Raw genomic sequence first — 26,376 nt, 5'->3', positions numbered from 1 at the left:
GAGTAGATGCTTTTTGATGTGTATAAGGACAGTGAGCAATAGGGCTATTTGGACAGAAACCACACAAGTTAAGTATATGATTTCCAAAATAGGGTTGGAAGGAAATCCAGTTGGAAGTACAAAGGAAAGTAGCCTAATTTGTAATTCAAAACATGCCTCACAGGCCACATTGCTATCGTTGCTTAATGGAACCCATTGTATCAGTGACATTGTCAGTCTTTGTCTAAAAGTGTCTGATACAACAGTTAGGATAGAAAGAGAACATTGTAAGACAGGAGGGTCACATGACTGAAAAAATAGGATTCAAGCTAACTCTGTACCAGTCACACCCTATAGCATGGCTGTTTACAAGTGGAAGATGTAGAAGTGACTAATATGGGTTAATCCTATAATAAGTGGGCCTATACAAGCCATATGACCTAGACAGTAGCAGAGAAGCCTGTGGCTTAAACTGAGGAACCCTTGTGCACTATCACTTCTACTAATTGGCTATTAAGAGCAGTATATAAAGCTGTAGGCTATCCTCATCATGGCCAACAATTAATCATTGTTTCCCCAATCAAAAACCCCCCTTCCCCACTCCTTCATGCTTAACATATTGGTTTCTGAGCACATTGTTTCCTCTAATAAATATCGTTTTTTACCACTTACACATCTCAGTGAAAAAAATGTTGTATGTAGGCTCGTAATTATTTTTTGAAGCCTTGTTTTCAGTCCTAACAAACTGGCATCACTAACATGAGTATTGAAAAAGTTTATGCACACCTCACACCAGTGCCAACAGACATAGCAAAGCCAACTATTGAAGCATTCAATGGCAAAGAATTTATATGTAGTGCCAGTGGGAGAAATAACTAAGCACGTTAATTTGGAGCCAAAAAGGACCGCATGCGTGAGCAATAGATGAGAGGGAGGAAGCCATCCTATTTTGCAGGTCCTTTTCATCGGTCTCAATCTTATCTATAGATTATTGTACAATAATTTAGCAGGGTTTTGGCCTATGAAATACAGTGGGGCAAAAAAGTATTTAGTCAGCCACCAATTGTGCAAGTTCTCCCACTTAAAAAGATGAGAGAGGCCTGTAATTTTCATCATAGGTACACTTCAACTATGACAGACAAAAGGTGGGAAAAAAATCCAGAAAATCACATTGTAGGATTTTTAATGAATTTATTTGCAAATTATGGTGGAAAATAAGTATTTGGTCAATAACAAAAGTTTGTCTCAATACTTTGTTATATACCCTTTGTTGACAGTGACAGAGGTCAAACGTTTTCTGTAAGTCTTCACAAGGTTTTCACACACTGTTGCTGGTATTTTGGCCCATTCCTCCATGCAGATCTCCTCTAGAGCAGTGATGTTTTGGGGCTGTTGCTGGGCAACACAGACTTTCAACTCCCTCCAAAGATTTTCATTTACATTTACATTTAAGTCATTTAGCAGACGCTCTTATCCAGAGCGACTTACAAATTTTCCATGGGGTTGAGATCTGGAGACTGGCTAGGCCACTCCAGGACCTTGAAATGCTTCTTACGAAGCCACTCCTTCATTGCCCGGGCGGTGTGTTTGGGATCATTGTCATGCTGAAAGACCCAGCCACGTTTCATCTTCAATGCCCTTGCTGATGGAAGGAGGTTTTCACTCAAAATCTCACGATACATGGCCCCATTCATTCTTTCCCTTACACGGATCAGTTGTCCTGCTCTCTTTGCAGAAAAACAACCCCAAAGCATGATGTTTCCACCCCATGCTTCACAGTAGGTATGGTGTTCTTTGGATGCAACTCAGCATTCTTTGTCCTCCAAACACAACGAGTTGAGTTTTTACCAAAAAGTTATATTTTGGTTTCATCTGACCATATGACATTCTCCCAATCTTCTTCTGGATCATCCAAATGCTGACGGGCCTGGACATGTACTGGCTTAAGCAGGGGGACACGTCTGGCACTGCAGGATTTGGTGGTTCTGTGATTTTTGTGATAATTTTGACCCCACGGGGTGAGATCTTGCATGGAGCCCCATATCGAGGGAGATTATCAGTGGTCCTGTATGTCTTCCATTTCCTAATTACTGCTCCCACAGTTGATTTCTTCAAACCAAGCTGCTTACCTATTGCAGATTCAGTCTTCCCAGCCTGGTGCAGGTCTACAATGTTGTTTCTGGTGTCCTTTGACAGCTCTTTGGTCTTGGCCATAGTGGAGTTTGGAGTGTGACTATTTGAGGTTGTGGACAGGTGTCTTTTATACTGATAACAAGTTCAAACAGGTGCCATTAATACAGGTAACGAGTGGAGGACAGAGGAGCCTCTTAAAGAAGAAGTTACAGGTCTATGAGAGCCAGGAATCTTGCTTGTTTGTAGGTGACCAAATACTTATTTTCCACCATAATTTGCAAATAAATTCATTAAAAATCCTACAATGTGATTTTCTGGATTTCTTTTCCTCATTTTGTCTGTCATAGTTGAAGTGTACCTATGATAAAAATTACAGGCCTCTCTCATCTTTTTAAGTGGGAGAACGTGCTCAATTGGTGGCTGACTAAATACTTTTTTTGCCCCACTGTAACTATCCAAGGGAATATCGTTCTTGTCAGAAATGAGGATATTGCGAAGCCACAGGAAGCTGAGCTGAGGTAAATTTGCAGGACAGGTAGCTAAGAACAATCAAGTGATCTAGTCAAGTGATCTAATGGACTAGTGATCTATCTTAAAATAATGTCCTTCTCGTGGTCTGAACACACATAGGACTATTGATGAATTATAATGTAATTATTAGTGTTTACATAGCCCGTTTAAATCTTTAACCCAATGTCTCTAGTCTTTCTAGTGAGGGTGATCTGGCCTCAGGTCAGTCAGCCCTATTAAGTGAGGGTTGGTTTCTTGTACCTCAGACATTAAAGATATTTCAAACATTTTGTGCATTAGGTTTACATTGGGGTTTTCAGTACATTTCTTATCAAAATAATTGACATGTGGGCAACCAAAATTCTGACAATAGAATCTTCAGAAATTTTCATTTTTTGTACCCTTTAAGTTGCATCCTTTCTAACCCGTGAAAACCCCACTAAAACAAATATAAAAAGACCACAAACAATAAATCAAAGAGTATTAACGACTAACAAATATTCATTAACAGGTGGGTTGTGTGTGGGTGGTGGCGTGTGTGTGGCAAATATCGTAGGGTAAACAACGTTCTGCTTTCCCCCTATTGCAAGGTTTATTACAAGATAAACATGATAACTTTCTCCATATTAGAAGGCATTGTTTTACATTTTAGTATATTTTCAAAAAGTTACTCTATATTTTTATTACCTATCTCTGTTGGATATTCAATTTCTGCTTCGAAAAAACGTATATTATTTTAAGATTAATACGTAATGCTTTGGAGGGATCAATATGTATTAACTGGGTTGGCACTGTCTGTCAGTCCCCTGTAGATGGGGCACTCGGTCCGTAATAAGTCTGGCACCTGAGACAGCTTATACAGGGAAACAGATGCATTTTCTATTTTGCGTACTCACGAATAGAACGTCATCATTTGGGATATCAATTATCTTGGAGTACAATACATTGTAGCCTTAAGTTTAATTAACAGAAAATCATAGGTTCCATTTAACAGGGTATGGGGTTTACTTCAAAATGTATTATCAGGGTGGAGGAAATCTCATCAGCATTTATAGCTTTATTGGTTAGGGGTAAGTCAAGTCCCGTACAATGCTTTAACCTTATATTTATCAAATGATCAATAAAGGGACCACTCTGAACATTTCTCTGAATTATTTTAACACCACTTACGGATGTCTATGTGTGGGTGTGCCAGGTGTATATTATTATAATGTTTTCTATTGCTACTTCATCAGATCTCTAGTAACCCATTACACTCAATATTATGTTACTTTATTTCTAGTAACCCATTATACATTTTTGTGTTACATCACAAATGTCTCCCCTTCACCACTATTTATACAGGGGTTTGAATATTCACTCTAGTGTTCTATTTAACAAAATATTCAGGAATAGTGCTTTCTCCTTTCACATCTCCACATACACAATGACATTATACCCTCAAACTCCACCTATGAGTCATGTTACCCTCAGAGACATGTTATCCTCGCTACTAATGAGATGTGTAATCATGTTATCCTCTAATGAGACACGTTATCATGTTATCCTCATTACTAATCGAGACATGTTATCATCTGAGAAATGTTACTCAAATGAGATTTCTGAGACAGTTATCCTCTACCTGCAGATCAAATGGGCAGTGGTGGACAGAACCCCAGATAACACTACAGTTATCCTCTACCTGCAGATCAAATGGGCAGTGGTGGACAGAACCCCAGATAACACTACAGTTATCCTCTACCTGCAGATCAAATGGGCAGTGGTGGACAGAACCCCAGATAACACTACAGTTATCCTCTACCTGCAGATCAAATGGGCAGTGGTGGACAGAACCCCAGATAACACTACAGTTATCCTCTACCTGCAGATCAAATGGGCAGTGGTGGACAGAACCCCAGATAACACTACAGTTATCCTCTACCTGCAGATCAAATGGGCAGTGGTGGACAGAACCCCAGATAACACTACAGTTATCCTCTACCTGCAGATCAAATGGGCAGTGGTGGACAGAACCCCAGATAACACTACAGTTATCCTCTACCTGCAGATCAAATGGGCAGTGGTGGACAGAACCCCAGATAACACTACAGTTATCCTCTACCTGCAGATCAAATGGGCAGTGGTGGACAGAACCCCAGATAACACTACAGATACAAAATAATTTGAGCTAGTCCTCTGACAGCTCTAATTCACTCAGTAATTTATAGCTCATTTCAATCTCTTATTATCCTATTTTCAATCAGTTTATTATCCATATTTCAATGTTGTTATCCAAATTTCAATTATTTTAATATCCACAATTCAATCATAACTTCAATCTTAATAGTACTAATTTCGATCCATTTATCATCCAAATTTCAATCAGCTTAATATGTTATATCTCACAATCACACAAATTTCACATCCAAATTCACTTAGTACTATTCCCAAACACACTTGGTAATCTCCCTTATTACCCATGTGCATCTTCAACAATTCTCTTGTTGTTACTTGCTTTGCACTATATGTATCTTCAACGGTTCTCTTGCCGCTACTTCCTGTACAGTACCAGTCAAAAGTTTGGACACACCTACTCATTCAACAGTTTTTTAAATTTGAATTTTTACCATTTTCTACATTGTAGAATAATAGTTAAAACATCAAAACTATGAAATAACACATAACCAAAAAAGTGTTGAACAAACCAAAATATATTTAGATTCTTCAAAGCAGCCTTTCTTTGCCTTGATGACAGCTTTGGACACTCTTGGCATTCCCTCAACTAGCTTCATGGGGTAGTCACCTGGAATGCATTTCAATTAAACAGGTGTGTCTTCTTAAAAGTTAATTTGTGTAATTTCTTTCATTCTTAATGTATTTGAGCCAATCAGTTGTGTTGTGACAAGACAGGGGTGGTATACAGAAGATAGCCCTATTTGGTTAAAGTCCATATAATGGCAAGAACACCTCAAATAAGCAAAGAGAAATGAAAGTCAATCCGGGGAATTTCAAGAGCTTTGAAAGTTTCTTCAAGTGCAGTCGCAAAAACCATCAAGCACTATGATGAAACTGGCTCTCATTAGGACCGCCACTCTGCTGCAGAGGATAAGTTCATTAGAGTTACCAGCCTCAGAAATTGCAGCCCAAACAAATGAATGCTTCACAGAGTTCAAGTTTTTTATTTATTTATTTATTTCACCTTTATTTAACCAGGTAGGCAAGTTGAGAACAAGTTCTCATTTACAATTGCGACCTGGCCAAGATAAAGCAAAGCAGTTCGACAGATACAACGACACAGAGTTACACATGGAGTAAAACAAACATACGGTCAATAATACAGTATAAACAAGTCTATATACAATGTGAGCAAATGAGATGAGAAGGGAGGTAAAGGCAAAAAAGGCCATGGTGGCAAAGTAAATACAATATAGCAAGTAAAACACTGGAATGGTAGTTTTGCAATGGAAGAATGTGCAAAGTAGAAATAAAAATAATGGGGTGCAAAGGAGCAAAATAAATAAATTAAATACAGTTGGGAAAGAGGTAGTTGTTTGGGCTAAATTATAGGTGGGCTATGTACAGGTGCAGTAACCTGTAAGATGCTCTGACAGTTGGTGTTTAAAGCTAGTGAGGGAGAAAAGTGTTTCCAGTTTCAGAGATTTTTGTAGTTCGTTCCAGTCATTGGCAGCAGAGAACTGGAAGGAGAGGCGGCCAAAGAAAGAATTGGTTTTGGGGGTGACTAGAGAGATATACCTGCTGGAGCGTGTGCTACAGGTGGGAGATGCTATGGTGACCAGCGAGCTGAGATAAGGGGGGACTTTACCTAGCAGGGTCTTGTAGATGACATGGAGCCAGTGGGTTTGGCGACGAGTATGAAGCGAGGGCCAGCCAACGAGAGCGTACAGGTCGCAATGGTGGGTAGTATATGGGGCTTAGGTGACAAAACGGATTGCACTGTGATAGACTGCATCCAATTTGTTGAGTAGGGTATTGGAGGCTATTTTGTAAATGACATCGCCAAAGTCGAGGATTGGTAGGATGGTCAGTTTTACAAGGGTATGTTTGGCAGCATGAGTGAAGGATGCTTTGTTGCGAAATAGGAAGCCAATTCTAGATTTAATTTTGGATTGGAGATGTTTGATATGGGTCTGGAAGGAGAGTTTACAGTCTAACCAGACACCTAAGTATTTGTAGTTGTCCACGTATTCTAAGTCAGAGCCGTCCAGAGTAGTGATGTTGGACAGGCGGGTAGGTGCAGGTAGCGATCGGTTGAAGAGCATGCATTTAGTTTTACTTGTATTTAAGAGCAATTGGAGGCCACGGAAGGAGAGTTGTATGGCATTGAAGCTTGCCTGGAGGGTTGTTAACACAGTGTCCAAAGAAGGGCCGGAAGTATACAGAATGGTGTCGTCTGCGTAGAGGTGGATCAGAGACTCACCAGCAGCAAGAGCGACCTCATTGATGTATATAGAGAAGAGAGTCGGTCCAAGAATTGAACCCTGTGGCACCCCCATAGAGACTGCCAGAGGTCCGGACAGCAGACCCTCCGATTTGACACACTGAAATCTATCAGAGAAGTAGTTGGTGAACCAGGCGAGGCAATCATTTGAGAAACCAAGGCTGTCGAGTCTGCCGATGAGGATGTGGTGATTGACAGAGTCGAAAGCCTTGGCCAGATCAATGAATACGGCTGCACAGTAATGTTTCTTATCGATGGCGGTTAAGATATCGTTTAGGACCTTGAGCGTGGCTGAGGTGCACCCATGACCAGCTCTGAAACCAGATTGCATAGCAGAGAAGGTATGGTGAGATTCAAAATGGTCGGTAATCTGTTTGTTGACTTGGCTTTCGAAGACCTTAGAAAGGCATGGTAGGATAGATATAGGTCTGTAGCAGTTTGGGTCAAGAGTGTCCCCCCCTTTGAAGAGGGGGATGACCGCAGCTGCTTTCCAATCTTTGGGAATCTCAGATGACACGAAAGAGAGGTTGAACAGGCTAGTAATAGGGGTGGCAACAATTTCGGCAGATAATTTTAGAAAGAAAGGGTCCAGATTGTCTAGCCCGGCTGATTTGTAGGGGTCCATATTTTTCAGCTCTTTTAGAACATCAGCTGAAAGGATTTGGGAGAAGGAGAAATGGGGAAGGCTTGGGCGAGTTGCTGTTGGGGGTGCAGTGCTGTTGACCGGGGTAGGAGTAGCCAGGTGGAAAGCATGGCCAGCCGTAGAAAAATGCTTATTGAAATTCTCAATTATGGTGGATTTATCAGTGGTGACAGTGTTTCCTATCTTCAGTGCAGTGGGCAGCTGGGAGGAGGTGTTCTTATTCTCCATGGACTAGTAACAGACACATCTCAACATCAACTGTTCAGAGGAGACTGTGTGAATCAGGCCTTCATGGTCAAATTGCTTCAAGGAAACCACTACTAAAGTACACCAATAATAAGAAGAGACTTGCTTGGGCCAAGAAACACAAGCAATGAACATTGTCCTTTGGTTTGGATTACAAATTGGAGATTTTTGGTTTTAACCAGCGTGTCTTTGTAAGACTAGCACAGCATTCTGCAGCGATACGCCAGTCCCACTAGGCCCAAACCAGATGGGATATCACTTGTTTTTCAACAGGCCATGACCCAACACACCACCAGGTTTTGTAAGGGCTATTTGACCAATAAGGAGAGTGATGAAGTGCTGCATCAGATGACCTGGCCTCCACAATCCCCCGACCTCAACCAAATTGAGATGGTTTGGGATGAGTCGGACCACAGAGTGAAGGAAAATCAGCCAACAAGTGCTCAGCATATGTGAGAACTCCTTCAAGACTGTTGGAAAAGCATTTCAGGTGAAACTGGTTGAGAGAATGCCAAGGGTGCGCAAAGCATCAAGGCTAAGGGTGGATATTTGAAGAATCTCAAATATCAATTATATTTTGATTTGTTTAAACCTTCTTTGGGATAGAGGGCAGTATTTTCACGTCCGGATGAAAAGCATGTCCAAAGTAAACTGCCTACTACTCAGGCCCAGAAGCTATTAGTAGATTTGGATAGAAAACACTCTGAAGTTTCTAAAACTGTTTGAATGATGTCTGTGAGTATAATAGAACTTATTTGGCAGGCAAAAGCCAGACGACAAACAATTCAGTTTTTTTTTAGATCACTCTCTTTTCAATGGGTTTTCATTAAGAATCCAGATTTCTAAGGCACTTGCTTGCAGTTCCTATCGCTTCCACTGGATGTCAACAGTCTTTAGAAATTGGTTGAGGTTTTTCCTTTGAGAAATGAAGAAGTAGCACTGTTTCAGAACGAGGGTAGAGAGAAGTGTACTCTTTGTTAGAGGCGCGTGACCTGAAAGCTCGCTACACTTTGTTTTCCTCCGGTATTGAATGCAGTTTATCCCGTCTTAAATTTTAGCGATTATTTACGTAAAAAAAGACCTAAAGTTGTATTAGGAAAGTTGTTTGAAATCTTTGGACAAAGATTACAGGTGACTTATGAGATATTTTGTAGTCATGTTACTACAACCGGAACCGGTGTTTTTCTGGATCAAATGCGCCAAATAAATGGACATTTTGGATATATATCGACAGAATTAATCGAACAAAAGGACCATTTGTGATGTTTATGAGATATATTGAAGTGCCAACAGAAGAAGCTCGTCAAAGGTAAGGCATGAATTATATCTTTATTTCTGCGTTTTGTGTCGCACCTGGCGGGTTGAAATATGATTGTCTGTGTTTGTTTGCTGGGGTGCTGTCCTCAGATAATAGCACCGTTTGCTTTCGCCGTAAAGCCTTTTGAAATCTGACACGTTGGCTGGATAAACAACAAGTGAAGCTTTAATTTGAAGGCACTCTGCATTTTCACTGGATGTTGGAACACTGCCGTCCCACCTATCACAGACAAGTTAAAAAGCTTCTTGACGCACCCATACTGTTAGCGGGATCATTTTCATCAACATCCGCTGAATTGCAGCACGCCAAATGCAAATTAAATTAAAAATATTTAATTTTCATGAAATCACAAGTGCAATATAGCAAAACACAGCTTAGCTTGTTGTTAATCCACCTGTCGTGTCAGATGTCAATAAAGCTTTTCGGTGAAAGCATACCAAGCGTTTATGTAAGAACATCTCTCTCAGTAGACAAAATATTACAAACAGCTAGCAGCCAAGTAGATTGGTCACGAAAGTCAGAAAAGCAATACATTAAATCGCTTACCTTTGATGATCTTCAGATGTTTGCACTCACGAGACTCCAAGTTACACAATAAATGTTGTTTTTGTTCCATAAAGATGATTTTATATCCAAAATACCTCCATTTGTTTGGCGCGTTATGTTCAGAAATCCACAGGCTCGAGCGGTCACGACATCGCAGACGAAAATTCCAAATAGTATCCGTAATGGTCGTAGAAACATGCCAAACGTTTTTTTTTTATAAACAAACCTCAGGTTGTTTTTACAATATATAATTGATAATATGTCAACCGGAATGTAGCTTCTTCCATAGGAGAGAGAGAAAGAGAAAATGGCTGTTGTGCATGAAAAACTCTGCTGGCACCCAGCCATCCATGGGTTCTTTCTCGCTAATTTTTCAAAATAAAAGCCTGAAACTATGTCTAAAGACTGATCACACCTTGAGGAAGCCATATGAAAAGGAATCTGGTTGATATCCCTTTAAATGGAGGCAAGGCATCCAATGGAACAGAGAGCTTTCAGGAAAAACAGCACTTCCTTGTTGGATTTTCCTCAGGTTTTTGCCCGCAATATCAGTTCTGTTATACTCACAGACAATATTTTTACAGTTTTGGAAACTTTGAAGTGTTTCCTATCCTAATCTGACAATTATATGCATATTATAGTTTCTGGGCCTGAGAAATAGGCAGTTTGAAATGGGTACGTTTTTTAGCCAAAAACGAAAATACTGCCCCCTACACTCAACATTAAAAAATGTTGATTCTATATGTGTTATTTCATAGTTTTGATGTCTTCACTATTATTCTACAATGTAGAAAATAGTAACAATTAAGAAAAACCCTTGAATGAGTAGGTGTTCTAAAACTTCTGACCATTAGTGTACACAAAGCAAACGTTTTAGTTCATAATTATCAGCTAGACATGTGAATGGTAATAATCTAGCTGGGTGATTTTGCAAATACGGGACTTTTTGTGTCTCAGGGTTACATTTTTGAGATTAAATGTTTTTGGGGATTTTGTTTCTGCACATCCGAGAGACTAAAATAACCTTAAACTTTTAGCTCTCAATTAGTTTTTTTGTTCAATTTTCTTAAACATTTCATGTCTGGATTTCACTGTTTACACTATTTTTGTCCTGTCTCACACCCAGACTTTTGACCTCACTTACAAAAGTCATGATACTTTGCAAATAGTCCGGGTTGCCATTTGATTAGCCGTTCAGGAGTCTTATGGCTTGGGGGTAGAAGCTGTTTAGAAGCCTCTTGGACATAGACTTGGTGCTCCGGTACTGCTTCCCGTGCGGTAGCAGTGAGAACAGTCTATGACTAGGGTGGCTGGAGTCTTTGACAATTTTTAGAGCCTTCCTAGAAATTGTTGAAAAATAAAGGTAAATATGACCTGAGAAGGTCATATTTTTATTGTATGTCATTCCCAAATGACAGAATTTCATAAAATTATAATTATGTGTATTTAGGATACACTCTATGCTAGCAGTTCAACTAGAATTAGCATGCTAGAGTTAGCATGCCACCACACGTCATTACCACCACAAAATGAACTGTGATGTAAGAACAGAACGTGGTGGTAATGACAACATTTATTAGTTAATATATTTTTACTTATCTTAAGACCAGAAAAAACACACAAATTACAAGTTGGTTAAGTTGAAATTGAACACTTATTTTCTAAATAAGACCATTACATTTTGTATTATGTTAGGATGATTGAGTGATTTTGATGTGTATTTATGTGACTTACTTTTGTTACTGACTTCAATTATAAATGTTTTATTTTTCTATAAGATGCCCCCTAAATCAACCAAGGACAGGACAAGGATATACACTATATATGCAAAAGTATTTGGACCCCCTTCAAATTTGTGTATAAAATCGAGCACACAGCCATGCAATCTCTATAGACAAACATTGGCAGTAGAATGGCCTGTACTGAAGAGCTCATTGACTTTCAACTGGCACCGTCATAGGATGCCACCTTTCCAACAAGTCAGTTTGTCAAATTTCTGCCCTGCTAGAGCTGCCCTGGTCAACTGTAAGTGCTGTTATTATGAAGTGGAAATGTCTAGGAGCAACAACTGCTCAGCCACATAAGCTCACAGAACTGGACCACCGAGAGCTGAAGCGAATAAAAATAGTCTGTCTTCGGTTGCAACATTCACTACCGAGGTCCAAACTGCCTCTGGAAGCAATGTCAGCACAATAACTGTTTGTTGTGAGCTTCATGAAATGGGTTTCTATGGCCTAGCAGCCGCACACAAGCATAAGATCACCATGGGCAACGCCAAGCGTCTGCTGGAGTAGTGTAAAGCTAGCCGCCATTGGACTCTTTAGAAATGGAAACGCATTCTCTGGAGTGATGAATTACGCTTCACCATCTGGCAGTCCGACAGACGAATCTGGGTAGTGCCAACTGTAAAGTTTGATGGAGGAGGAATAATAGTCTGGAGCTGTTTTTCATGGTTCGGGCTAGGCCCCTTAGTTACGGTGAATGGAAACCTCAACGCTACAGCATACAATGATATTCTAGATGATTCTGTGCATCCAACTTTGTGGCAACAGTTTGGGGAAGGCCCTTTCCTGTTCCAACATGACAATGCCCCCGTGCACAAAGTGATGTCCATACAGAAATGGTTTGTCGAGATTGGTGTGGAAGAACTTGACAGAGCCTTGATGTCAACCCATCGAGTACCTTTTAGGATGAATTGCAATGCCGACTGCGAGCCAGGCCTAATTGCCCAACATCAGCGCCCGACCTCACTAATGCTCGTGGCTGAATGGAGGCAAGTTCAAACAGCAACATTTCAACATCTAGTGGAAAGCCTTCCCAGAAGAGTGGAGGCTTTTAAAACAGCAAAGGGGGGACCAACTCCATATTAATGTCCATGATTTTGGAATGAGATGTTCGACGAGCAGGTGTCCATATAATTTTGGTCATGCAGTGTATATGCATGTATATAAACAGAATCCAACAAGATCCTATAAGATACCAGTAGTATCTTAAGAAACAAAAATAAAGAAAACTCAAGAAAAAATAAAGTGGTGAACTGAAATCCATCTCACAACTTTCCTAGTGAGAGAAAAAAAAAAAGGAGGCTAAAGAAAATTAGCCAAAGAAACAGAAGATCAACTATCCAGAATATTGTGGTTATGGAGTCATACCTGTCAAGGAACACACCACCATACTCACCTGAATTCTTACAGCTACAGAATGATGACCTAACTGCCGTTCAAATGACTCCACATCTATGTGATTGTTTCAGCCCATGCACAAACCGTGACAATTCAACAAACAGAGGCAGACAAAGCACAACCTTCCACTTCCACCTGCACAGCACCACAGCCACCCCTAGAGCAATACAGCCCATTGCAGACATACATGAGGGACTGATTGGAAAGTGGTGTGTTGTGACAGATGATGAAGACCCTTACACTGGTATTACACAAGATGTTGATGCAGAGAGCTGCACTCTAGTGAAGACGATGAGTTGCGTGGGAGCCAACCGATTATTTTGGCCAATGAAAGGGGACATTGTATGGTACCAACAAGCGAATGTGCTTGCGATTGTCCCTGAGCCTCATCCACTGACAAAACGACATATGATGCTTGATGGTGCAGTCTGCAAGGAAATGTTCTCTCTCGTTAACCTCTACGGGATCGGTGTCCCCCCCTGCGGGACGGTTGAGCAAATGTAGGCTAATGTGATTAGCATGAGGTTGTAAGTAACAATAATATTTCCCAGGATATAGACATATCTGATATGGGCAGAAAGCTTAAATTCTTGTTCGTCTAACTGCACTGTCCAATTTACAGTAGCTATTACAGTGAAAGAATGCCATGCTATTGTTTGAGGACAGTGCACAATTATGAACTTGAAAATGTATTAATAAACCAATTAGGCACATTTGGGCAGTCATGATACAACATTTTGAACAGATATGTAGTGGTTCATTGGATCAGTCTAAAAATGTGCACATACACTGCTGCCATCTAGTGTCCAAAATCTAAATTGCGCCTGGGCTGGAATAATCCATTATGGCCTTTCTCTTTCATTTAGAAAAACACATTTTTTTCATTGTATTATCTTTTACTAGATCTAATGTGTTATATTCTCCTACATTAATTTCACATTTCCACAAACTTCCTTGCTTCAGGTCCTGAGCTACAGACAGTTATAGTTGAAGTCGGAAGTTTACACACACCTTAGCCAAATACATTTAAACTCCGTTTTTCACAATTCCTGACAATTAATCCTAGTAAAAATTCCCTGTTTTAGGTCAGTTAGGATCACCACTTTATTTTAAGAATGTGAAATGTCAGAATAATAGTAGAGAGAATGATTTCTTTCAGCTTTCATTTCTTTCATCACATTCCCAGTGGGTCAGAAGTTTGCATATATTCAATTAGTATTTGGTAGCACTGCCTTTAAATGGTTTAACTTGGGTCAAACGTTTCGGGTATTTTGTGAAGTGCACCAGTCCCTCCTGCAGCAAAACACCCCCACAACATGATGCTGCCACCCCGTGCTTCACGGTTGGGATGATGTTCTTTGGCTTGCAAGCCTCCCCCTTTTTCCTCCAAACATATCGATGTCTTTATGGCCAAACAGTTCTATTTTTGTTTCATCAGACCAGAGGACATTTCTCCAAAAAGTACGATTTTTGTCCCCATGTGCAGTTGCAAATCATAGTCTGGCATTTTTATGGTGGTTTTGGAGCCGTGGCTTCTTCCTTGCTGAGCGGCCTTTCAGGTTATGTCGATATAGGACTCGTTTTTACTGTGGATATAGATACTTTTGTGGCTGTTTCCTCCAGCATCTTCACAAGGTCCTTAGCTGTTGTTCTGGGATCGATTTGCACTTTTCGCACCAAAGTACGTTCATCTCTAGGAGACAGAATGCGTCTCCTTCCTGAGCGGTATGATAGCTGCGTGTTCCCATGATGTCAATACTTGCGTACTATTGTTTGTACAGATGAATGTGGTACCTTCAGGCGTTTGGAAATTGCTCCCAAGGATGAACCAGACTTGTGGAGGTCTATAATTTTTTTTATTAATTTATTTTGATTTTCCCATGATGTCAAGGAAAGAGACACTGAGTTTGAAGGTAGGCCTTGAAATACATCCACAGGTACATTTTCTGGAATTTTCCAAGCTGTTTTAGGGCACGGTCAATTTAGTGTATGTAAACTTCTGACCCACTGGAATTGTGATAAAGTTAATTATAAGTGAAATAATCTGTCTGTATGTCACGCCTTGGTCATAATGTTTTGTGTTTTCGTAATATATTTTGGTCAGGCCAGGGTGTGACATGGGTTATATGTTGTGTTCGTATTGGGGTTTTATAGCATTGGGATTGTGTATGATTAGGGGTGTGTCTAGTTAGGCTTGGCTGCCTGAGGCGGTTCTCAATCAGAGTCAGGTGATTCTCGTTGTCTCGGATTGGGAACCGTATTTAGGTAGCCTGAGTTTCACTTTGTAATTTGTGGGTGATTGTTCCTGTCTTTGTGTTGTATTCACCAAATAGGCTGTATTAGGTTTCTCGTTCCGTTTGTTGTTTTCGTATTTAACAGTTATTTCATGTATTGTTCCGTTTTTCTTCATTAAAGCAACATGAGTAACCACCACGCTGCATTTCGGTCCGACTTTCTTTCAACAACAGACGAACGCAGTTATACTGTAAAAAATTGTTGGAACATTACTTGTGTCATGCACAAAGTAGATGTCCTAACCGACTTGCCAAAACTATAGTTTGTTAACAAGAAATTTGTGGAGATGTTGAAAAACGAGTTTTAATGACTCCAACCTAAGTGAATGTAAACTTCCCGACTTCAACTATAGATTTGGGTGTGTCATTTTATGCGAAGATTGAGAAAAAGGGTCCGATCATTTTAAGCATTAAAGGGCAAAACCTAATCTTGAGTGAGCACACACCTGTCTCATGAGTCTGAATCAATAGACTGCAGCCAGTGAACAATGATTTGTTTAATGTTTTTTTTAACCTTTATTTATCTCGGTAAGTCAGTTAAGAAAAAATTCTTATTTATAATGACAGCCCACCCCAGACAACGCTTGACCAATTGTGCACTGCTCAATGGGACTCCCAATCACAGCCAGATGTTATTCAGCCTGGATTCAAACCAGGAACTGTAGTGTTGCCTCTTGCACTGAGATGCAGTGCCTTAGACCGCTGCGCCACCCGGGAGCCCTAATGTCAGCCAGTGTTTCCAACCCTGTACATGTATATCTGAATAATGCATTGAATCCCAAAATTGTTCTAAAAGATGCTTAAGTTATTGAGGCATGTATCTTTGGTTATTGAGGCATGTATCTCACTGTGACATTAAAATGTTTAATCGTACTTTTCATCAGTTGTTTTATATGAAATGTTGTTTACACCACACTCTGTCAATACCATCACGGTACATGTATTAAATTACAATTTGTATTGATAATTTTTCCCATATTTCCCATACCTTATATGCTTGTTATTAAGATCATTCCTAAAATAATGTAAAATATTGTCACGCCCTGACCTTAGAGATCCTTGTTATTCTCTATGTTTGGTTAGGTCAGGGTGTGATTTGGGTGGACATTCTATATTCTCTATTTCTTTGTGTTTGGCTGAGTGTGGTTCCCAATCAGAGGCAGCTGTCTTACTTTGTCTCTGATTGGGGATCATACTTAGGCAGCCCTTTTCCCCTCCTTCAGTGTGGGATTGTGTCTTTGTTTCAGTGCATGTAGTTTGCACGACAAAACTTTTCGTTCATTGTATTGTTTTTCTTGGTGGAACATTTAAATAAAATAATGTACGCCTACCACACTGAACCTTGGTCTCCTTCCAACGACAAACGTTACAAATATTAAGATGTTGATGTGGTAAATACATGTTTCTGAGTATCATCAAGCCATATATGGACATTTAGACATGACAATGTTGAATACATATAATTAAGAAAATGTCAAAATAGTTTTAAAAAACTATATTTGAAAAATTATAATGTGAAATGTTGTATAAAATACCTTAGGCACAATTTCTGTCATTTCCTTTTCAACTGAAATAGCAAATTTAATGACGGTGTAGACATTGTTAATGTTGTAAATGACTATTGTAGCTGGAAACTGCAGGTTTTTTTCTGGGAATATCTACATAGGAGTACAGAGGCCCATTATCAGCAACCATCACTACTGTGTTCCAATGGCACGTTGTGTTAGCTAATCCAAGTTTATCATTTTAAAAGGCTAATTGATCATTACAAAAATTATGTTAGAACAGCTGAAAACTGTTGTCCCGATTAAAGAAGCAATACAACTGGCCTTCTTTAGACTATTTGAGTATCTGGAGCATCAGCATTTGGGGGTTCGATTACAGGCTCAAAATGGCCAGAAACAGAACTTTCTTCTGAAACTCGTCAGTCTATTCTTGTTCTGAGAAATGAAAGCTATTCCATGTAAGAAATTTCCAAGAAACTGAATATCTCGTACAACGCTGTGTACTACTCCCTTCAAAGAACAGCGCAAACTGGCCCTATCCAGAATAGAGAGAGGAATATGAGGCCCCGGTGCACAACTGAGCAAGAGGACAAGTATATTAGAGTGTCTAGTTTGAGAAACAGACACCTCACAAGTACTCAACTGGCAGCTTCATTAAATAGTACGTGCAAAACACCAGTCTCAACGTCAACAGTGAAGAGGCAACTCCGGGATGCCGGCCTTCTAGGCAGATTTGCAAAGAAAAAGCCATATCTCAGACTGGCCAATAAAAATAAAAGATTAAGATGGGCAAAATAACACAGACACTGGTCAGAGGAAGATTGGAAAAAAGTGTTATGGACAGACGAATCTAAGTTTGAGGTGTTCGGATCACATAGAAGAACATTCGTGAGATGCAGAAAAAATGAAAAGATGATGGAGGAGTGCTTGATGCCATCTGTCAAGCATGGTGGAGGCAATGTGATGGTCTGGGGGTACTTTGGTAGTGGTAAAGTGGGAGATTTGTACAGGGTAAAAGGGATCTTGAAGAAGGAAGGATATCATTTTGTAACGCCATGCCATACCCTCTAGACGGGGCTTAATTGGAGACCATTTCCTCCTCCAACAGGACAATGACCCAAAGCACAGCTCCAAACTATACAATAACTATTTAGGGAAGAAGCGGTCAGCTGGTATTCTGTCTATAATGGACTGATCCCAACCCTATTGAGCTGTTGTGGGAGCAGCTTGACTGTATGGTACGTATGAAGTGATCATCAAGCCAATCCAACTTGTGGGAGGGGTGAAATCTCTTCAGATTACCTCACCAAATTGACAACTAGAATGCCAAAGGTCTGCAAGGCTGTAATTGTTGCAAATGGAGGATTCTTTGACAAAAGCAAAGTTTGAAGGACACAATTATTATTTCTATTAAAAATCATTATTTATAACCTTGCCAACGTCTTGACTATATTTCCTATCCGTTTTGCAACTCATTTCATGTATGTTTTCATGGAAAACAAGAACATTTCTAAGTGACCCCAAACTTTTGAACGGTATTGTACGCAGTGACCACACCCACAAATGTGATATTTTTTGTCATACAGAAATAACAAAACATGCCAAAAAGCTTCTGTGTTGCTCAATGTACATTTAACCAGGTCAAAAATCCCAACCTATGGTTCGCAATTCTCCCACGTAGGAGCTGCGAGAAAAGCCCTGTGGCTTCAGGCTATTCGGTGTGGGAGAGTGGGAAATGTTGGGAACCAGTGTGCAAGTAGGCTACACATAGCTATGTGTGTGGAAAACATTTAATCACAGATAAGACTTAAACTTTTTTTGTATAATCTGTTTGTAACTCCACTCACTACTTGTAGCTGTATAGTCCATTTGTTTGTGTTGTTGGTCTTGGCTAGCTTAACGTTCCAGTAGGTAGCTAGCTAGCACTCACTCAAGTGGCTGCTAGCACCATCATGAAAAGGGGCATGAGGGAAGCCCTACAATATTACATTTTCCTAAGTAGTGAGAACGCTAGGGCAATGATGAAAAGTAATCTTTAGATAAGTTGTACTTTTCTTAAATGTAGTTTTGCAATTGATTAAAATAAGTTTCTTGACAACAACATAACTGCGTTTGAAAAAGGTGAAGTTTTTGCTGTGGGCCAATGGAGTAACTTAACCTTATTTACCCTACAAGCGGGCATGCCCGTGATGATCTATCTAATACCGACTTGGGCTATAGCTTTGGTAATCAGTGTCAACCATGGAGCACATTCTGATTGGCAAGTGAGGGGTCAAGGCTCGACACACCTTCAACTTGTTTATTCATCAAAACCCAGCCCTTTCGCCCCACCGCCAGCTACTGCGCCTATCATTCTGGTTGTGAAAATAGCACAAATATTTCTGCCACCTCCCGTACCTATAGAGCTATTGCCAGCGCTTAGATTTACCATTTCGTTAGGCTTGTTAAAACAGAGCCCTCAATGTCATTATGGTGTGTAGCCTACCTTGTTGACAGGGATGACGAGAAAGGACCCTCCACCTGCAGTCTCAGTGACAATGGCCAGGAACTTGGCATTTACAGCACAGAAGTGGTTATCATGGACGTTTCTGGTGATGGGGATGCCGTCGAAGCACTGCTCTCGGTTGCCTGCCTTGCCATACACATTCCGAAACTTTGAGCTTCTGTATGTTGGACGCCATGATATCTGGGGACAAAGCACAGTAAATATATCAGTGAAACAGTAAACAGCCTGTCCGCAAAGAGGAGACACATTCTCTTTATTTATTTTCATATTCTATGTCCTTTGCAGGACACTTCCTAGAGGTGTTTTACACTTCACAATGTTATACAGGACCAATTGTCTTGGTTGTCTTTTGTTGGAGATTCCAAGTGAGCAAATGACCCCTGCAAGGCTTAGTGATGATGTTTTCATTGTGAATGGAGGCAGGCAGTAGTCCTTGGCTGTCCTCCCAGGCAGTCAGTGTAGTTGTGATTTAATATGAGGTGACCTGAGAGTGCTGTGTGTCTTTGTGGCATGTTGGGTTACTTAAGGGAATGATGGTCAAGGTGTAATGAGCAGACAGATGAGATTGGTGAAAAGCCTTCAGAGCGACAGGATCGTCTGGTAAAATAATGGGGGTTGCAGCTTATTCAGGACTAGCAGCAACACACTGGGAGGCAACGCTTGCCCTATCAAGATCAGTTAGCCCTCAATACAGTTGAGCGTATTTCCACTGTCTGTCTGATATTCAACCCTGTGTGTGTGATCCATAAACAGCAAGATGCGTGAATTAGGGGCTGGTAATATCTGGTGGTTTTGGTAGGTTGATAAGCTGTTATTCTCTGTGGCTTGGAGTTTATGTTGATATAAGCCCATATGTTGTTTGACTGTGTTCCTCCTTACTTACTGACAATGCAGGAGGAGTTTGAGTTCTTAAAGCCAACATTTCTCATTTGCCATCATGTCCTTAGCTGAGAAATGGGACAGGCGTTCAACAGCTGTCAGTGTATGGCCTCAGTGTATGGCCTCAGTGTATGGCCTTGCTGCCCACATGATGTTGTAACACGTTTCAAATAGTCATGGCATGAGGACTTTGACCTATTTTCATATGTAGCAGTTTTTTTTCTCCACTGAGAGGATTCCAAGGATAAGCCGTAGCTAGTGAGGGCGTCATTATTTTTCCTACTTTTAGGAAGGTGATTTTTGTTGTACAACTCCATTACAACTAAAAAAGAATGTGAAAAAAAATGCAACGGAAAAAAGAGCAGAATGTGATGGCAGATGGATCAGTAATCATTTCAATGGCTTTCTTGTGAAACACACTGTTGGCTATACAACTACCATGCATGATTATGGACTACCGGTTAGGAGCAGATCCTACCTTTTTTAAATCCTAAGATTTAAATCCATTTTCCCTTCCTGATGATAAATATTTTTCTTTCTACGTGTCTACTACAGAAATAGCTTCCAGTGTAGACTATGCACCTCTGTGCTGAGCCAACTCTTCCTCTTCTCACCTGGCTCCCACCTTATTTTTTTATACAGTTTCTGCTCTCCGCTTAGACCTCTATCATGGGCTTGTCAATAGAACTTGTTTATTAAAATAATTTTCTTGTCCTGTAGTTGCCATAAGACTGGAAACAATGCTCTGACACAAAGTCAAGGTTCCTCCTTACAGGAAACACCTTCCACTTGTAAGAACGTTGATATTTTATAAACCTGAACTTTTATTTTATCCTCTGTATCACATTGTTCCTTTATTTTTAATTGGCAACATTAAAGCCTTCATTTTAACAAACCTAATGCAATGGTAAATGTTAGCACTGCTATTTTCACAACCGGAATTATGGGCGCAGTAGCTGGCGGTGGCAAGAAAAAGTTGGGTTTTGATGAATAAACAAGTTGTGAGTGTGTGTCGAGGCTTGGTCGCTCACTGGCCAATCAGAACGCGCTCCATGGATAAATATGTCGTTGCTTCAAGTTGTGTATTTACGCTCTTTTATGTATTGCATTTTCATCAACTCCAATTTGAATGTTAGTCCGTTATAGCCTAGTTCGTTAAATAGCCTGCCCCATTTTTGCTAAATATGTTGAACATGTTTGCAATCCACATTGCTTAAGTTGCATTGCTTCTTTGTGGAAATACATCTTTAAACATAGGCTATATCATAAAGGTCTTCTCCAGTCCAATAAGTTGGACTCAGACCCAAACGGACCCGAAAACAATCAGACCCGATGCCTCACAAGTCCTCAACTGGCAGCTTCATTAAATAGTAAATACAAAACACCAGTCTCAACATCAACAGTGAAGAGGCAACTCCGGGATGCTGGCCTTCACCTGACAACACAACTGGACAGTAGTCCGGTGAGACACAACTGTATCATGGACAGACCTTTTCTCATTTTAGGAACCATTGAGTCTATATGCAGAGCCGTGGGTCAGGTCCATTTGGGTCCACCTGGTTAGATCAGCTGTAGTTACGTGGACCCCAGACCCGATTGCAGTCTGGACATGGACATACCGAACGTAGTCAATAAGAAAGATAAATCTCACTAGGCTATTGATAAGGCCTGAAAAGACACGGTATAATTCGAATGAAATTCTTATAAAAACAGAACAGTCTAAAGACAGTTGCAGGCACCATAATTGCTCCCCGTGGGTGTATCATACAGACAAGGTAACTTAGACATTGGAGGCTTTTACAGGCCATCCAAATGTTTCACAGGACCTGGATAAAGATCCAATATAGGCTACTGTAAAACAGAAAAGGGGGAATGTCCACTTACCAATATACTGCATGCAAATGTAATGTTTTATAAACACCATGGAACCATCTTACAGATCATATTTCCTACTTCTCCAGAAATAGCAGATGAAATTGCATTGCATTCGAGCCATGTGCGTTTTCACCGCAAACCGATGGACGGTGAATCTGGTTTGGTTTTCAATCAACTTCAACAAAAAACAATCAATCTGTTTTATATACCAACAACAATATTTCTAAATAGGTTTGGGTCAGACGTATGATATCATAAATCTCTCCAGATGAAATCTCGCGTCTTGTGACGGCCGGCCGCCCAACAACCTGCCCGCTTGACCCTATTCCCTCCTCTCTTCTCCAGACCATTTCCGGAGACCTTCTCCCTTACCTCACCTCGCTCATCAACTCATCCCTGACCGCTGGCTACGTCCCTTCTGTCTTCAAGAGAGCGAGAGTTGCACCCCTTCTGAAAAAACCTACACTCGATCCCTCCGATGTCAACAACTACAGACCAGTATCCCTTCTTTCTTTTCTCTCCAAAACTCTTGAACGTGCCGTCCTTGGCCAGCTCTCCCGCTATCTCTCTCAGAATGACCTTCTTGATCCAAATCAGTCAGGTTTCAAGACTAGTCATTCAACTGAGACTGCTCTTCTCTGTATCACGGAGGCCCTCCGCACTGCTAAAGCTAACTATCTCTCCTCTGCTCTCATCCTTCTAGACCTATCGGCTGCCTTCGATACTGTGAACCATCAGATCCTCCTCTCCACCCTCTCCGAGTTGGGCATCTCCGGCGCGGCCCACGCTTGGATTGCGTCCTACCTGACAGGTCGCTCCTACCAGGTGGCGTGGCGAGAATCTGTCTCCTCACCACGCGCTCTCACCACTGGCGTCCCCCAGGGCTCTGTTCTAGGCCCTCTCCTATTCTCGCTATACACCAAGTCACTTGGCTCTGTCATAACCTCACATGGTCTCTCCTATCATTGCTATGCAGACGACACACAATTAATCTTCTCCTTTCCCCCTTCTGATGACCAGGTGGCGAATCGCATCTCTGCATGTCTGGCAGACATATCAGTGTGGATGACGGATCACCACCTCAAGCTGAACCTCGGCAAGACGGAGCTGCTCTTCCTCCCGGGGAAGGACTGCCCGTTCCATGATCTCGCCATCACGGTTGACAACTCCATTGTGTCCTCCTCCCAGAGCGCTAAGAACCTTGGCGTGATCCTGGACAACACCCTGTCGTTCTCAACTAACATCAAGGCGGTGGCCCGTTCTTGTAGGTTCATGCTCTACAACATCTGCAGAGTACGACCCTGCCTCACACAGGAAGCAGCGCAGGTCCTAATCCAGGCACTTGTCATCTCCCATCTGGATTACTGCAACTCGCTGTTGGCTGGGCTCCCTGCCTGTGCCATTAAACCCCTACAACTCATCCAGAACGCCGCAGCCCGTCTGGTGTTCAACCTTCCCAAGTTCTCTCACGTCACCCCGCTCCTCCGCTCTCTCCACTGGCTTCCAGTTGAAGCTCGCATCCGCTACAAGACCATGGTGCTTGCCTACGGAGCTGTGAGGGGAACGGCACCTCAGTACCTCCAGGCTCTGATCAGGCCCTACACCCAAACAAGGGCACTGCGTTCATCCACCTCTGGCCTGCTCGCCTCCCTACCACTGAGGAAGTACAGTTCCCGCGCAGCCCAGTCAAAACTGTTCGCTGCTCTGGCCCCCCAATGGTGGAACAAACTCCCTCACGACGCCAGGACAGCGGAGTCAATCACCACCTTCCGGAGACACCTGAAACCCCACCTCTTTCAGGAATACCTAGGATAGGATAAAGTAATCCTTCTCACCCCCCCCCTTAAAAGATTTAGATGCACTATTGTAAAGTGGCTGTTCCACTGGATGTCTTAAGGTGAACGCACCAATTTGTAAGTCGCTCTGGATAAGAGCGTCTGCTAAATGACTTAAATGTAAATGTAAATAAATCGCTTCTCTCATTCAATGACACTGTCTTCAGTGCCCACGTAGGTCTAAACAAAATACTAGGCTCCTGTCAATTATTTCGTTGCCTATGTGTGAGGCAGATTATTTAAAAAATCTGCCATTGATATGACATTATAAGAGGACTGAATAGTTTGGAAGAGCATGTCTTTGGTAATTTGAATTGTATGTGAATCATTAAAATGCAAATCAATTTAGAACATTTTTGACATGCATTTTTCTGGATTTTGTTGTTGTTATTATGTCTCTCACTGTTCAAATAAACCTACCATTAAAATTATAGACGGATCATTTCTTTGTCATTGGGCAAACGTACAAAATCAGCAGGGGATCAAATACTTTTTTCCCTCACTGTACATGACGAAATTGCTAACTAACGTGGGTTTGATACTTGCGTCTCCTTAGCACCAGCCTAGAATAGAGCCTTAAGTCTGTTGTGTTCGCCCTACAGCTTACTTTAAGTTTCAGCTCATGTTGGTAGAGAGTAAATAGACAGAGTCAATGCTTCACATAGTATTGTTCTAAGTGAAATCTTGTTCTCAATGGAGTAGATGTTTACACAGACATTTCTAATGGCCATTGATACTTCACTGAGGATTTCCTAAGAGGAAATCACATTCAAACTGTAGTTCATTTCACGTAATGTTTGGCTGAATGAAATCTGCCTTTAGTGTAGTAAACTAAGTAGGTCTCTGTGGTAGTAAGTAGAACATTAGAGTAGCCTACCTCACCTAATTAGAAATTGGAGCCAAGTAGTGGCGACCCGTCATTCAGGGATTTTGAGCCCCAAATTTTTTGCAAAATATAAATAAAAATGTTGAACTTGCCTTTTGGCATGTTATTTTGGCAGTAAGACGTGTCACATATCAGCATTTAAGACGTCACATATCAGTTTGCAAACAATGTAAAATATATATATATATAATTGAGTTAATAAAGCCGCATACAAATATGGTCTCTTTTTTGTTTTCTTGAGTAAGGGAGCTCCAAAATGCAGGTGTTTCAGCCTAGCTCTGTGTTTTCTGTGGTGTTGGGGCAAGCCAGGAGAAAATACGGAGCGTTGCACCGTGATTGGCTCAGTGTTCTGTCACTCTTGGGGATGCTACGTCACAGGCCAAGTCTAAGGGTATACTTAGAAAATTCTAGCCCCTTGGGTGCTGCCATAGCCTTTTCACACATACCAACACACTGGTGTGATCATTCTACAGTGGTCCCTGTAGCTTACGATCAAACCGGTGTGATTAGAACGCTTTTTTTAGAACATCCAGTTTGGAAAGACGCAACAATCAGCATTTGAGCTGGACACACTGTTTTTTCAGAAACATTTTGCACAAACACAACCCTTACAAAGTTATGTACAGAATGTGAGCAATTTATTCTTGGATACAATGTTCAGACATTCTTTGAAGTAACTACAGCATAACACAATCATCCAAACCGGAAAAATGTAGGCTACATTTGTCCTAGTGCTAACGGAGGAAAGATTGACTTTACACAAGGGGTAATGTTTTTATAACTCTCTAACACTTTCTAGAAATCGAAAATCTACCGATGGAGCCATGTTTGTTGACATACAATGCATTCTGGGTTTCACGTAATTGTCTGTCGGACCAAAGATGTTATAACAAAATTAGGTGAGTAAGGGTTCACTAATTTTTTGAGAACTTCCGGAAGTGAATGGTGGGATTTGAACGATGGTAGACAAGATGAGTTTGGTCTTTCACATGCCACTATTCACTTCCGGAAGTTCTCAAAAATGAGTGAACCCTTACTCACCTAATGTTGGTCTGACAGATGATTACGTGAAACCCAGAATGCATTGTATGTCAACAAACATGGCTCCACACATAGCTGGAATTAGCTTAGCTCATGATAATAATCCGTTCAACCTTCAAAAAAGTATTTTACAGACATAAAATGTGTCCATTGCAATCTATGCAAGAATTGGAATGCATGATTTGTCACCAGTACTTGAAAACATGTGAATGAAACAGTAAATATATAAATAATTACCACACAAAACATTTTCTGATAGTGATTTATTGATAGAAGTGGTGCGTGCCGGCAGTCAATCATGTAACCTCTCACTCCCACTCTGAGCCATTCAGTGTTGTTGTTTAAGTATGTAGCTAGTGAGCTAAGCTGTAGCATTAGCAATGTCTTTCAAAAGGAGACAACTCACAAATGCAGAAATTCTGTAGATTTTTTGAAAGACTGACAATGAGTCTGAGGATGAAAGTCAGGAATCAGATTCTGACAGTGACAGTGAGGAGCTGCCCCCCAACCTTGTAGCCATTGAGAGCCCTGAATCTGAGGACCCCTTGTCCACTGACGAA

The 26,376-nt window shown here is 41.0% G+C and overlaps 1 protein-coding gene across 1 annotated transcript in view; it reads right to left on the bottom strand.

Annotated features, from left to right (window-relative positions):
- coro2bb (coronin, actin binding protein, 2Bb) overlaps positions 1 to 26,376 on the bottom strand; it is a 53,811-nt gene that overhangs the window by 12,075 nt on the left and 15,360 nt on the right. Inside the window, exon 2 of the mRNA XM_029668654.2 lies at positions 19,280 to 19,480. Coding sequence (XP_029524514.1) covers positions 19,280 to 19,480 — 201 coding nt within the window. The remainder of the gene's footprint in view (positions 1 to 19,279; positions 19,481 to 26,376) is intronic.

The sequence above is a fragment of the Oncorhynchus nerka genome, linkage group LG9a, assembly GCF_034236695.1.
Source record: "Oncorhynchus nerka isolate Pitt River linkage group LG9a, Oner_Uvic_2.0, whole genome shotgun sequence".
Classification (NCBI taxonomy): Eukaryota; Metazoa; Chordata; class Actinopteri; order Salmoniformes; family Salmonidae; genus Oncorhynchus; species Oncorhynchus nerka.
This window is presented reverse-complemented; position numbering and strand designations above follow the sequence as displayed.